The sequence below is a fragment of the Oncorhynchus clarkii genome, chromosome 26 (genome assembly GCF_045791955.1).
Source record: "Oncorhynchus clarkii lewisi isolate Uvic-CL-2024 chromosome 26, UVic_Ocla_1.0, whole genome shotgun sequence".
NCBI lineage: Eukaryota > Metazoa > Chordata > Actinopteri > Salmoniformes > Salmonidae > Oncorhynchus > Oncorhynchus clarkii.
The window spans coordinates 2,498,916-2,515,162 of NC_092172.1; the positions used below are offsets into that span (position 1 = coordinate 2,498,916).

A 16,247-nucleotide genomic window follows, 5' to 3' on the forward strand; every position below is an offset into this window, starting at 1 on the left:
TATGTACAAAAATAGTAAAAAAAATATTACAAACAACGCAGATAAACAAACAAAAAAGCACAATCGGTTGGGGGCGCGTAAAACGTCTGCCTTCTGCTCTGGCGCCATTTTGTCCTTTGTCCATGTCCTTGTTAAACTTTGACATAAAGTAGTCTGTGATAAATAGCACAATACGTTTCATCTGAGTATTTGTTATAGTCAAAATAATCCATAGATTATGCTTTTTTTACTCAAAAATGAGTTGTATGAGCTCAGGGCAATGAGGCCTACAGGTCATAAATAGCAAATAGAAGTTAACATTTTGTAATGTTCACAACAACTTAAGTTGATAAAAAGATCTAACACAACATTAGGTGATGATGCATGTATTATTATGGATTTATATTCAGCTATAATTGGGCGGTCATTTTGGACCGTGAACACAGAATAAATTAACATGAAACGAACCCAACAGGAGAGTTAAACACAAAAGTGTTTGAAAGTGGCCACACACACACCAATGTCCAAATATCATAGAGCAGAGAGAATATATCTGATTAAAGGATTCAACATTTATTTTGGATGAGACCATCAGCCAAATTAAATATCATCATTAGAATAACAAATCCATATTTTTTTCCCATATATCTCTTTCACTTTCCATTCCCCTCTCCGTCCATCCTCTCTCACTATCTCGCTCTCTCGCTTCCCCCCTCGCTTTATCTGTCTCTGCAGTCCATAGAACTGCATAGAGCTTTTCAAACTCTACTCCAATAATGATTCCCAGATAAGCCAGTTCATACTTCATTCCCAAGGCTGCCTATTCCACCCGTCTATGCCTTGGTGTGCGTCCCAAATGACAATCTATTCCCTACATAATGCACTACTTTTGACCAGAGCCCTGTGGGCCCTTGTCGAAAGTAGTGCAATAAAAAGGGAATAGGGTGCCATTTGGGATATAGGCTTGGCTGACTGATTGGGATTTTTCCTGTCTCATTCTTCCACTGTCGTAGCGTGGGAAGAGCTACTCCGGCTAATTGTGCTCTCAGGGTGGCCCTTTGTAGCAGACCATACAGCTATTTCAATTAAAGGAGAACAGAGGAAACAATGCTAGTAGCTAGATGGGGTCGGGGAGTCATCTGTTACGTTACCAGCTAAAATATTGTAATCAGATGTCAGATACTTTGAAAAATGTGATGATCACTTCTAGGATTCTCTGACCGGTGAATTAGAAGTGATGGCCTGAGATCCATCTCCCCTTTTAAGGGAATAACAAGACGCATAGACATTTGTGTGGGAAAAAACGATGACACCTTTCCGTTTTTCTTAATGACATTCAAATCAGCATTGAAAAAATGCCAAGTTTAAGTTTGTTCCGGATGAGCGAGTCTGACCATGAGTCAGAGACCACAATGATGACACACCAAATGCATTTGATGGATTGCGGGAAAAGTGCAGGAAAATGATTTTGTAGGCTATAGTGAAAGCCTGTGTCTTCCAATGGTGCGACTGCTGTCGGGATAAAATATTATATGACCAACTTGAATAAACGCTTCAAGGTAAGGACGACAGCAGTGGTGTAGCCGACGGGCTATATGGATATGTATTTATTGAACCTTTATTTAACCACGAAAGCTAGTTGAGAACAAGTTCTCATTTACAACTGCGACCTGGCCAAGATAAAGCAAAGCAGTGTGACACAAACAACAACACATGGAATAAACAAGCGTACAGTCAATAGCAATAGAACAAAAAGAAAGTCAATATACAGTGTGTGCAGATGGAGTGAGGAGTTAAGGCAATAAATAGGCCATAGTAGCAAAGTAATTACAGTTTAGCAAATTAACACTGGGACTAATAACAAGATAAACAATGCAAAGCATATGGGATCTGTAAAATGTATATAGGTTCGGAACTTCTGTGAAATAGCATAGTTACAAATACAAACTGGATGGACATCAGAAATAGAGGAAGGACTAAGAACAAACAAGAGAGAACTAATTATAAAGTAGACTGTGTCTGTAAAATGTGTATAAGATGTATAACTTGAAAGTAAAAGCAGAAGTGTTTATTAGTTTACTCCAATTGGGGGATCGGCGGTAGGGTTTGCGGAATAATAATAAAGGTATATTCTTTAAAAAAGTATGTATGTCTTTATAGGTATGTGTATGTATATATGTGTATATGTATGCATGCGTGTATGGATATATATATTTACCCCAAAAATATGGGGGATTGGAAATGATGCAGACAATTACATTGGAAGCAACATTCTTTCCGCAATATTAAGCTGATCCAACCTCTAAAAAAAATAAAAAATAACACTGGAGTGATAGATGAGCAGATGACGATGTGCAAGTAGAAATACTGGTGTGCAAAAGATCAGAAAAAGTCAATTAAAACAATACGGTGATGAGGTAGGTAGATTGGGTGGGCTATTTACAGATGTACTATGTACAGCTGCAGCGATCGGTTAGCTGCTCAGATAGATGATGTTTAAAGTTAGGATATCACTTACTTAGGCCCATTATTGATATCTACCTACAGTAGCAATTTATTGAATAAAACTGCTGCTCTCTCAATTATTTGTGTATTTTTTGTGGATGGCTGTTTACAAATGTGTAACTGTATGTTAACGCAATAACGGTTGAATTGAAAATGTGTAGGCTAAGCTACCTATCAATCATTTTTTTATGCGACCCATGGACAGCCAGTGAAAACGGTGCTGTTGCCCTAGCTACATATAGCTGTGTATCCCAGCCTATGGATTCCAAGTTTGAGCGAGTTCCTCCCTTGTAAACTTCGGTGGTATTGTGCTCCACACATATTGTCAAATATAAGTTTAATATCAGAAGACCATGAGTAGGGCATTAGTTGCTCAATCTAATTTGTGCTGATTTAAAGAAATGTCCAAAGGCCTAATGGACACATGGTTAAACTTGCACACTTTTGATAGACTTCAACAGCTGCAAATGATCAAGATATCAAAGTGTCACACATAGGTCCTATTAAATTAATAATTATATGGTGTCACCAACAAAAACGTAAATAATACATATACATAAATAAGAAAATAAATAAATAAATATTGCAAATGCATTCCATGAGAGCAGCACTTCTTTTTCAACCATGTTTTGAAGCAATGAGCCCAATCACTCCTCCCATGACAAAAACAGAAACATCGTAGGCTAATACTGTAGGTCCTTCATTTTTGTTCAGGTAAAACAAGTCCTATTGTTGAAGATCAAGGGGTATTTAATTAATTGGACTGTCTGGAAATCTGACTTTTTTTAAATGTAACTAGATAGCCTAATAGTTGTATTATCTGTACTGAAGTAAAAAACAATGGGTTAGAAGCCTACATAATCATAAAGTAAAATGCAACATCCATTTATGGCCAGTAAACTCTAAAGTACATTTGTCTTACAATAGATGTCGTTCAACTGGTAATATTAATTTTTGTCTTCTAATGACTCTTAGGGGGAAAGTAATCTAAAAGTACTCATTTTACGTTTACTGAGTTTGGGTAATCCAAAGTTACATTAATGATTACAATATTGGACAGGTAACTGAAACAGATTACATTTAGAAAGTAACTGAACCAACCCTGATGGTGTACTGACTGACTCAGAGTTTAACAGCTGCCTGTGTGTGCATGTTTGTATGAAAGAGAGTTTGCTTGTGTGCGTGTGTGTGTGCTGTTTGCAACCAGAATCTGTGATTTGCTGTCTGTAAGCATCAAGTCCCACTGCAGTAGCTGCTATAGTCCCTGTCGAGTGGCTGAACCTTGAAGTCCATTTAGGGGTATACTGGCTAAACAATGGACTATCCCACAGCTATGTTGTTGGATGCTTTTCAATTGTTGTCCTAACGTGACATATTCCACATATTGCTTTCTTGTGATTTGAGAAGAGAGGCTCAGCTATGACAGTGGAATGTGAGTCAAAGGTGATTTTTAGCCAGTGAACAGATGAAGTGCTGTGTGCATGTACATATATACACATATCTATATATATACACATACGTATACAGTGGAGAGAACAAGTATTTGAAACACTGCCGATTTTGCAGGTTTTCCTACTTACAAAGCATGTAGAGGTCTGTAATTTTTATCATAGGTACACTTCAACTGTGAGAGACGGAATCTAAAACAAAAATCCAGAAAATCGCATTGTATGATTTTTAAGAAATTAATTTGCATTTTATTGCATAACATAAGTATTTGATACATCCGAAAAGCAGAACTTAATATTTGGTACAGAAACCTTTGTTTGCAATTGCAGAGATCATATGTTTCCTGTAGTTCTTGACAAGGTTTGCACACACTGCAGCAGGGATTTTGGCCCACTCCTCCATACAGACCTTCTCCAGATCCTTCAGGTTTCGGGGCTGTCGCTGGGCAATACAGACTTTCAGCTCCCTCCAAAGATTTTCCATTGGATTCAGGTCAGGAGACTGGCTAGGCCAATCCAGGACCTTGGGATGCTTCTTACGGAGCCACTCCTTAGTTGCTGTGTGTTTCGGGTCGTTGTCATGCTGGAAGACCCAGCCACGACCCGTCTTCAATGCTCTTACTGAGGGAACAAGGTTGTTGGCCAAGATCTCGTGATACATGGCCCCATCCATCCTCCCCTCAATACGGTGCAGTCGTCCTGTCCCCTTTGCAGAAAAGCATCCCCAAAGAATGATGTTTCCACCTCCATGCTTCACGGTTGGGATGGTGTTCTTGGGGTTGTACTCATCCTTCTTCTTCCTCCAAACACGACTAGTGGAGCTTAGACCAAAAAGCTCTATTTTTGTCTCATCAGACCACATGACCTTCTCCCATTCCTCCTCTGGATCATCCAGATGGTCATTGGCAAACTTCAGACGGGCCTGGACATGTGCTGGCTTGAGCACGGGGACCTTGTATTCGCTGCAAGAATTTTAAACCGTGACGGCGTAGTGTGTTACTAATGGTTTTCTTTGAGACTCTGGTCCCAGCTCTCTTCAGGTCATTGACCAGGTCCTGCCGTGTAGTTCTGGGCTGATCCCTCACCTTCCTCATGATAATTGATGCCCCACGAGGTGAGACTTGCATGGAGCCCCAGGCCGAGGGTGATTGACCGTCATCTTGAACTTCTTTCATTTTCTAATAATTGCGCCAACAGTTGTTGCCTTCTCACCAAGCTGCTTGCCTATTGTCCTATAGGCCATCCCAGCCTTATGCAGGTCTACAATCTTATTCCTGATGTCCTTACACAGCTCTCAGGTCTTGGCCATTGTGGAGAGGTTGGAGTCTGTTTGATTGAGTGTGTGGACAGGTGTCTTTTATACATGTAACGAGTTCAAACAGGTGCAGTAAATACAAGTAATGAGTGGAGAACAGGAGGGCTTCTTAAAGAAAAACTAACAGGTCTGTGAGAACCGGAATTCTTACTGGTTGGTAGGTGATCAAATACTTATGTCATGCAAATTAATTACTTAAAAATCATACAATGTGATTTTCTGGATTTTTGTTTTAGATTCCGTCTCTCACAGTTGAAGTGTACCTATGATAAAAATTACAGACCTCTACATGCCTTGTAAGTAGGGACACCTGCAAAATCTGCAGTGTATCAAATACTTGTTCTCCCCACTGTATACACACACACACACACACACACACACACACACACACACACACACACACACACACACACACACACGTATACTGTATATAGTTGTATTTATTATGGATCCCCATTAGCTGTTGCCAAGACAGCATCTACTCTTCCTGGGGTCCAGCAAAAATAAGGTTATACAATTTTAAACATATTACAATACATTCATTGCATAATTCACAACACACATAGTGTGTGCCCTCAGGACCATACTCCACTACCACATATCTACAACACAAAATCCATATGTACGTATGTGTAAATGTTATCATGTTTGTGTTGCTTCACAGTCCCTGCTGTTCCATAAGATTGATTTTTTATCTGTTCTTTTAAATCTGATTCTACTGCTGCATCAGTTACCTGATGTGGGATAGAGTTCCATGTAGTTATGGCTTTATGCAGTACTGTGCACCACCCAGTCTGTTCTGGACATGGGGACTGTGAAGAGACCTCTGGTGGCATGCCTTGTGGGGTATGCATGGGTGCCTGTGCTGTGAGCTAGTCGTTTAAACAGACAGCTCGGTGCATTAAAAATGTCAGTACAAATACAAGTAGTGATGAAGTCAATCTCTTCTCTACTTTGAGCCATGAGAGATTGGCATGCATATTATTCATGTTTGCTCTCTGTGTACATCCAAGGGCCAGCCATGCTGCCCTGTTCTGAGCCAATTGCAATTTTCCTAAGTCCTTTTTGTGTGGCACCTGACCACACGACTCAACAGTAGTCCAGGTGCGACAAAACTAGAGCCTGTAGGACCTGCCTTGTTGATAGTGCTGTTAAGAATGCAGAGCAGCATTTTATTATGGAGAGACTTCTCCCCGTCCTAGCTACTGTTGTATCAATATGTTTTGACCATGACAGTTTACAATCCAGGGTAACTCCAGGCAGTATAGTCATCTCAACTTGTGTGCATAGTGTGACGTGTTCAAGGATGAACACATCACATGGATAAGGTCTGTGTTTGGTATACGAAGTATGTTCTATTACGTTATCCTTGCTGTACTGTTTGTTACGTTTAGTCTGGAATGTTAGAGTGTGTGCCTATACTTGTCTGCATGGCGGTTCAAAGACATTCACTCCAATATCCTTGCTTTGTCCAATATGATGTGATGAGTGAGCATGGGTATGTTTGTGATTAGGCCCATCTATGGGAGGCTGTATCTCTGCGCTGTTCTATGGGTTGAGGTGAAGTGTGAACGTAAACACAATGAAGGGCCACCTGGCACTGGCAGAACAACTACGGTGCATTCACAATAGGTTGACGGTTTTACCCAGTTATATATGGTGTATATGTGTGTTTCCCTCATACATCCAATACCTGTGTGTAGAGTGGCTCGTAGAAGCACACTTTTATGCTTGCTCTCTCTTACGGGTTGTGGTCATAGAGATATATAAAAGGACTAGATGGATATAACCCATTTTAGCACGGGCATTGCCATTGAAGACCTAAGACCTCCAGCATTTTAAAGTAGTCAACAGGGTGGGGATTCCTATTTGTTGGGAGCGATCAGCCAATGATCAGAGCACTGTCTTCTTCATATTGTAAATTGGGTTGCCTATAGTTTGTAAATGGCTTTAAGCTATTTCACCGCCATCTACTGGCCACAATAAATTAATGACAAGATTTGGTACAGGACCCCAGTACTGCAGGTGGAGGTAAATAACCAATATTAGCCCCACCCTTTTTTCAAACACAAAAAATGGAGAGGTCACAGATGCCATAATGGCACAGGTACAAAGATGAGTCCTATATCTATTTCTATGGTTGTGGTTCATTTGTGTGTGCATGTTTATGTGTATGCCGTGGTCCTCTGTCCATACTGTTCTATGGGTTGTGCTGAATTTGAAGTGTGAACTTGTGTGCTTATGTTTGGTCCTCTTACAGTACCTGTGTGTAGAGCGGTTCGTAGATGTCCACTCCGGTATCCTTGCTCTGCTCTATGGGCGTGTTGCCACGTTTCCAGATGAAGCGGGCTGGGGGGTTGGAGTTGACCGTACAGCGCAGGAACACCGTCTTCTCCTGGTAATAGCTCCCGCGCACATCACTGATGGTCTGGTGCACTGTCAGCACGGGTTTGTCGAGGTCTAGAAACACACACACACACACACACACACACACACACACACACACACACACTTCGTCAATATCAATAATATGTTTATCCAAATACTATACAAAACTCCAAGGTTATGTAAAGACCTTCTTCACAATGATTAGACTGCACTACGCAGTCTCCACCTACTGTACCTTATACATTACTGAGACACTCCACAAATGAATCAGAAAAATATCTACACTACAGGGTTACCTGCCCATATAGGTGCGGCAGGAAAATGTGTGTGTGTGTTTCCGTGCATGACTCGGGTCATTTTGGCTACCTTCCTGTTTTATGTGCTGTAGGAGCAGTCCTCTACAGATGCCAGTTCTTCATTTGATGTTCCTGTTTTTGCAGGAATTGTTCTGCACTGTAGGAAGTGCAAGCTTGTAGTGTACCCGAGGTTTAGAAATTGGGGCGGCCCACCGAACACACGACCATTTTTCCTCAAAGCCCTGACATTGGTCAATGTTTTTCCTTGAGGCCCCCATTATTAGCCAGGTAATGATCATTTTGCGCCCAAAGGCCTACTGGGCTAAAAATCAGTCCGCCCATTTACAAATGCTTCTAAAGTTTGTAATTTCCACCAAACAATATCAGACTTGATTTTCCATAACAGAACATTTATCAACCTCTACAAAAAAAATGTCTATTCATTATTAGCCTTACTGTTATCCCGAAAATAAAACACTCTGGTTTCAGACCACTATCCCAGGAAAGATTGTATGGTTAGATGGCTTCTCTTCTTCAAGAGATCGAAGAGTACAGTATACAATGCATTATCTCTCTTTCCTATCTCACACACACACACACAAGCACCCTAAACCCATCTTTCTACACAAAGACTACTCAACAGTGTGTGACGAAAGGCTGTTAGTTTTCCTCAAATAGCTGCCTTTGAGTTTGTAGTTAGGTTACCAATGCCTTACCTGGTCCAGACTTGTTTCATTGGAACAACTGGACAGAAAGGTGTAGGATCTTAATTTGATCAACCAGGAAATGTAAAACTTGTAGTGTATTTGAGGTTTAGAAGGCTTCTTTAAACTTGAAATTTCAGACTTGATTTTCACTTAAGAAAAATGTATCAACCCCTAAACATTTTTTATTATTTTCCTGCTGTAGTAAACTGGCTAAAAAGAAGATCCTACAGTGTCTTGCGAAAGTATTCATCCCTTGGCATTTTTCCTATTTTGTTGCCTTACATCCTGGAATTCATATAGATTTTTGGGGTGGTTTGTACCATTTTACCAAGATGCAAAATAATTTATTTTGAAACAAACAAGAAATAAGACACAGAACTTGAGTGTGCATTGCCACTGGGATTTTTGCCCGTTCTTCAAGGCAAAACTGCAACAGCTCCTTCAAATTGGATGGGTTCCGCTGGTGCACAGCAATCTGTAAGTAATATCACATATTCTCAGTTGAAGTCTGGGCATTGACTAGGCCATTCCAAGCCATTTAAATGTTTCCCCTTAAACCACTCAAATGTTGCTTTAGCAGTATGCTTATGGTCATTGTCCTGCTGGAAGGCGAACCTCCGTCCCAGTCTCAAATCTCTGGAAGACGGAAACAGGTTTCCCTCAAGAATTACCCTGTATTTAGCCCCATCTATCATTACTTCAATTCTGACTAGTTTCCTAGTCCCTGCCGATGAAAAACATCCCCATAGCATGATGCTGCCACCACCATGCTTCACTGTGGGGATGGTGTTCTCAGGATGATGAGAGGTTTTGGGTTTGCGCCAGACATAGCGTTTTCCTTGATTGCTAAAAAGCTCAATTTTAGTCTCATCTGAAAAGAGTACCTTCTTCCATATCTTTGGGGAGTCTCCCACATGCCTTTTGGGAAAACACCAAACATGCTTGCTTATTTTTTTCTTTAAGCAATGGCTTTTTTCTGGCCACTCTTCTGTAAAGCCCAGCTCTGTAGAGTGTACAGCTTAAAGTGGTCCTATGGACAGATACTCCAATCTCCGCTGTGGAGCTTTGCAGCTCCTTCAGGGTTATCTTTGGTCTCTTTGTTGCCTCTCTGATTAATGCCCTCCTTGGGTTTTGGTGGGTGTCCCTCTCTTCGCAGGTTTGTTATGGTGCCATATTCATTCCATTTTTTAATAATGGATTTAATGGTGCTCTGTGGGATGTTCAAAGTTTTGGATATATTTTATAACCCAACCCTGATCTGTACTTCTCCAGAACTTTGTCCCTGACCTGTTTGGAGAGCTCCTTGATCTTTATGGTGCCACTTGCTTGTTGGTGACCCTTGCTTAGTGATGTTGCAGACTATGTGGCCTTTCAGAACAGGCGTATGTATACTAAGATCATGTGACACTTAGATTGCGCACAGATGGACTTTATTTAACTATGTGATTTCTGAAGGTAATTGGTGGCACCAGATCTTGCAAAGGGGGTGAATACATATGCACACACCACTTTTCCATGTTTTATTATTTTTTAAACAAGTTTGTCCAAATTGGTGAAGTGAAAAAACTAATTTGTTTATGTACATTACATGACATCCAAATAAAAATACATTTAAATTACAGTTGTAATGGAACAAAATAGGAAAAACGCAAATGGGGATGAATACTTTTTCAAGGCACTGTACATGTGTAGCCCAGCTAGCAAGGACCTAGACATCTGACTGCTGGTGGCTATGAGCCAACATACTATTGTAGGCACAACATAATCTCACAAACTCTGATTCTTAAAATGTGTCTAACTGGCACTAATGTTACATTGTGAGGCTGCAATCAAATGTCATATTATGCTGTCTAACGGGAAAGTTAGAGAGAGGGAGCGAGAGAGATTTTGACAAGGCTACTTAATTTTTCTTGTCTTTCCTTCTGCCTGTCTTTCTTCCTCTTTTTCCACTGTCTTCTCTCTCTTTCAGTCTGTCATTACTTACTTTATATCTTATCTCTGTATATCTCCCTGTCAGTGTAATCTCCCTATTTCCAGTGTGGTTGTAATTTCAACAGCTTTCACGTCCATGAAAGTCTTTCCTCTATATCCCTCCATCGCTCCCACTACTACCGTATATTAATTTGACCCAGTTTCTCACAGCAGGAAAATAATCCCGCAGCAACAGGGAATGTGAATTATTATGTTGATTATAATTATTATACATTTTTTTAGGGGTTTATACATTTTTTGTGAGGGCAAATCAAGTCTGAAAATGTAAACCTAGAAATTACAAACCCCAGAAGCCTTTTTAAACCTTGAATACGATACATACTGTGCAGGAAAAATATTGCAACAACAGGATGATCAAATTAAGATATGATCTATACGGTGATATTGGGCTCATTTGATGAGAACTGGGGAAGTTACAGGTTTGTGTGTGTATATATACATATACTGTATATACACACACACACACACACACACACACACATATATATATATATATATATATATATATATATGAGTGCGTATGTGTGCGTTTCCTGCCAACTTGCTGCCAGCCTAATTGGCACATTGACGACGTGCTCAGTCACTGAGACGCTATCTAACTGCCACCTACTCCGGTGCAGCTCCCCAACACCTCTGCCCCTTCTATCCTCTTTTCCCCGTCACCGTCTTCCTTTCCCTCCCTTTCTTTCTCTCTTCTGTTGGCAGGTGACACTGGCAGGAAAGAGATGGAGAGGATAGCTAATCAGGTAATCCGGATCGTCTGTGGGCTATAGGCTTCTCCTGTCTGTAGACACTGTAGTACTACGTGTTTGAGAATGGACTGGGAATGTTTTGGCTTGATACACCTGCATGCGAATGGACTGGGAATGTTTTGGCTTGATACACCTGAATGAGAATGGACTGGGAATGTTTTGGCTTGATGCACCTGCATGAGAATGGACTGGGAATGTTTTGGCTTGATCCACCTGCATGCGAATGGACTGGGAATGTTTTGGCTTGATACACCTGCATGAGAATGGACTGGGAATGTTTTGGCTTGATACACCTGCATGAGAATGGACTGGGAATGTTTTGGCTTGATACACCTGCATGTGAATGGACTGGGAATGTTTTGGCTTGATACACCTGCATGCGAATGGACTGGGAATGTTTTGGCTTGATACACCTGCATGAGAATGGACTGGGAATGTTTTGGCTTGATGCACCTGCATGAGAATGGACTGGGAATGTTTTGGCTTGATACACCTGCATGCGAATGGACTGGGAATGTTTTGGCTTGATACACCTGCATGAGAATGGACTGGGAATGTTTTGGCTTGATACACCTGCATGAGAATGGACTGGGAATGTTTTGGCTTGATACACCTGCATGAGAATGGACTAGGAATAATTTGGCTTGATATGCCTGTGGTTTGGTGTATTTTATTTTATTGTAATTGCGAGCATTTATCCATTTTGTGTGTGTGTGTGTGTGTGTCCTGTGCTGTGGAGGATCTGACAGAAGCGGGAGACTTGGGGCATAAACAAAGTCAGGATCAGCAACTTTTCTGAGGCTCTGAAACTTTTGCACCCTGGGATCAGGTGAAAGAGGAGGATGGCAAGGGGAACGGTGAGTCTGAAGCTTGGACTCAAGCCTGAATGTGGACAAAGTCCGAAATGGTTCAATATCAGCAGACTCGGTTGTTTTCTGTAATGCAACCACTTCTCTCTCTGTCCCACTTTCTGGACCAATATTTTCCTGCCTCTTCAATCTCTCTCTCAATTTCAATTTCAGGGCTTTATTGGCATGGGAAACATATGTTAACATTGCAAAAGCAAGAGAAGTACATAGTATAAAAAAGTAAAATAAACAAAAACGAAACAGGAAACATTACACTCACAAAAGTTCCAAAATAATACAGACATTTCAAAATGTCAGATTATTTCAAATTCTTTGGGGGTCTGTGTAATCTGAGGGAAATATGTGTCTCTAATATGGCCATACATTTGGCAGGAGGTTAGGAAGTGCAGCTCAGTTTCCACCTCATTTTGTGGGTAGTGTGCACATAGACTGTATTCTCTTTGATGGCCTCTCTCAACAGCAAGGCTATGCTCACTGTACATAGTCAAAGCTTCCCTTAAGTTTGGGTCAGTCACAGTGGTCAGGTGTATTGTTTTAGAGTTCTAGGAGGGGTGCTGAGTGGCATCTCAGCCGAGTGGGGAGGGGACGCTGTAACTTCGAAATGGGTTCAGGTGCATCCCGGAGAATGGTGTCAAAATGGAGAAAGTGCTGCTCGGTGTCTGCATCACAATATACCTGACCACTGTGACTGACATAAAAATAAGGAAAGCTTTAACTATGTACAGACTAGCAAGATGGCGCCGACAGATGGGGCAGCTCTGATACTCGCAGAATTGTATTTCTTACATTATTAGCCCAGGAAATATTTTGCGTTATTACATACAGCCAGAAATAACTTTTAAATATCAGAGTGGTAACTCACCAGCATTACGACCGGGAATAGGACTTTCTGGAATTGGATCCTTGTTCGTACCCCCCAGGGCAATTGAACTGATTCCAGAGGCTGATCCAAATCACCGCTGGTGGAGAAGAGGTATTAGGAGTGGACTTCTAGTCCACGCACACCATCCACCGCATCCGGGTATGTTACTTCTTAATGTTCAGTCTCTAGATAATAAAGAAGACGAGCTCAGGGCGAGAATCTCCTTCCAGAGAGACATCTGGGAGTGTAACATACTCTGTTTCACGGAAACATGGCTCTCTCAGGATAAACTGTCTTTGTCCATACAGCCAGCTGCGTTCTCAGCATATTGCGCAGACAGGAATAAAGAACTCTCCGGAAAGAAGAAGAGCGGTGGTGTATGTTTCATGATTAACCACTCATGGTGTGATTGTGATAACATACAGAAACTCTAGTCCTTTTGTTCACCCGACCTAGAATACCTCACAATCAAATCCCGACAGTATCACTTCCCAAGAGAAAAATCTTCAGTTATCGTCACAGCTGTGTATATTCCCCCTTAAGCCGATACCACAACGACCCTCAAAGAACTTCACTGGACTTTATGCAAACTGGAAACCACATAACCGGAAGCCGCATTTATTGCAGCTGGTGATTTTAACAAGGCAAATACAGTGCCTTGCAAAGGATTCATCCCCCTTTTCGTTGTTCCTATTTTGTTGCATTACAACCTGTAATTTAAATTGATTTTTTATTTGGATTTCATGTAATGTACATAAACAAAAATAGTTGTTAATTTCACTTCACCAATTTGGACTAACTATTCACCCCCTTTGCTATGAAGCCCCTAAATAAGATCTGGTGCAACCAATTACCTTCAGCAGTCACATAATTAGTTAAATAAATAAAGTCCACCTGTGTGCAATCTAAGTGTCACATGATCTGTCACACACACCTGTTCTGATAGGCCCCAGAGTCTGCAACACCACTAAGCAAGGGGGACCACCTAGCAAGTGGCACCATGAAGACCAAGGAGCTCTCCAAACAGGTCAGGGACAATGTTTTGGAGAAGTACAGATCAGTTAAATCCATCATTTAAACAAACCTGCCAAGAGAGGGCCACCCACCAAAACAGACCAGGCAAGGAGGGCATTAATCAGAGAGGCAACAAAGAGACCAAAGATAACCCTGATGGAGCTGCAAAGCTCCATAACGGAGATTGGAGTATCTGTCCATAGGACCACTTTAAGCTGTACCCTCCACAGAGCTGGGCTTTACGGAAGTGGCCAGAAAAAGGCATTGCTTAAAGAAAAAAATAAGCCATCAAGTTTGGTGTTCGCCAAAAGGCATGTGGGAGACTCCCCAAAGATATGGAAGAAGGTACTCTTTTCAGATGAGACTAAAATTGAGCATTTTGGCCATCAAGGAAAACGCTATGTCTGGCGCAAACCCAAAATCTCATCACCCCGAGAACACCACAATGTTTTTTTATCGGCAGGTACTGCTAAAGCAACACTTGAGTGGTTTAAGGAGAAACATTTTACATGTCTTAGAATGGCCTAGTCAAAGCCCATACCTCTGTGGTAGGACTCAAAGATTGTTGTACAACAGCAGAACCCATCCAACTTGAAGGAGCTGAAGCAGTTTTGCCTTGAAGAATGGGCAAACATCCCAGTGGCTAGATGCGCCAAGCTTATAGAGAAATACCCCAAGATACTCTCAGCTGTAATTGCTGCAAAAGGTGGCTCTACAAGGTATTGACTTTGCGGGGGGGGGGGATGATTAGTTATGCACGCTCAAGTTTTCTGTTTTTGTGTCTTATTTCTTATTTCATCCAGTAGGCTTTGATTAAATTTCCAATATCCTCGCCCACGTGGATATATGCCAATTATTTGATAGTCCGACCGCATTCTGTCCCCTATCAGCACTTTTTAAACTTTTGGAGCCAGATATAATGACATTAGAAGGTAATCAAGACGACTAGCTTGATTGAGCCTCCGCAATGTATATCTCACTAACTGCATGAGGGTGATAGTTTGTAGTGTGATTTTCTTTACGGTCCATAGAGGTATTTTAAACCCTATTATAATCTCCCACCATAATAATAGAGTCTTGTATTGCTTTTAGGGTTGATAAATTATTAGATTTTCAAAGAAGTGTGGATCATCATTATTTGGACTGTATGGGTTAATGAGTCATATCTGTTTATGGTCCAATTACATATTTAAAATTATCCATCTACCTTGAGGATCTGTTTGGACAATTTGCACCTTTTGAATTTCTTTGCCCAAGGCTCCTTTTCGTATTTAGGAGCCCATTAATTGCTAAGAAACCCGTCTTTGCCATCAACCTGTTGTGCAATGGTGTACAGAAATAGTATGTTACAGTTTGTTTTGCATCCAAAACATTGGCTCACTGTGGGTTGTGAGATGCACGATTGGCAAGTTCCCACTGCCAAAAACCAGAGGGTGGATAACAACGGAAATGGCATGCATTTGCCCTTTTAAAGTAGGTCTTAAATCTTTGCAAACATCCTACAAGATTTATTTTGGAAAACAATATCTGATGAGCCAATCTGTACATTCTGCAAAAAAGTCCCACCTGTCTCTAAAAACAAGCTCCCTGCTAAATGCAGTGTGCCAAATATTTCCAACAGAGCAAGATCAACCATCTCTCATTCGATTTCTCATTATCTCAGTCTGTAATTTCTATAATAACTTGTGTCACCGAGTCGTGGTTGAACGACGACATGAATAACATACAGCTGGCGGGTTATACACTGTATCGGCAGGATAGAACAGCAACATCTGGTAAGACAAGGGGTGGCAGTCCAAGTATTTTTGTAAACAACAGTTTGTGCACGATATCTAAGGAAGTCTCAAGGTTTTGCTCGCCTGAGGTAGAGTCATGATAAGCTGTACACCACACTATCTACCTAGAGAGTTTCTGTATTTTTCGTAGCTGTCTACATAACACCACAGACCGATGCAGGCGCTAAGACCACACTCAATGAGCTGTATACCGCCATAAGCAAAGAGGAAAACGCTCTGGGACTTTAATGCAGGTAAACTTAAATCCGTTTTACAAACTTCTACCAGCATGTTAAATGTGCAACCAGAGGGGAAAAAAACTCCTTTACTCCACACACAGAGATG

General features: G+C 41.1%; 1 protein-coding gene across 1 annotated transcript in view; it reads right to left on the reverse strand.

Annotated features, from left to right (window-relative positions):
- The window catches only part of LOC139384764 (MAM domain-containing glycosylphosphatidylinositol anchor protein 1-like), a 369,693-nt gene that overhangs the window by 167,500 nt on the left and 185,946 nt on the right, over window positions 1-16,247 (reverse strand). The window contains exon 5 of the mRNA XM_071129638.1: window positions 7,511-7,707. Within this exon, the coding sequence (XP_070985739.1) occupies window positions 7,511-7,707 (197 nt within the window). The remainder of the gene's footprint in view (window positions 1-7,510; window positions 7,708-16,247) is intronic.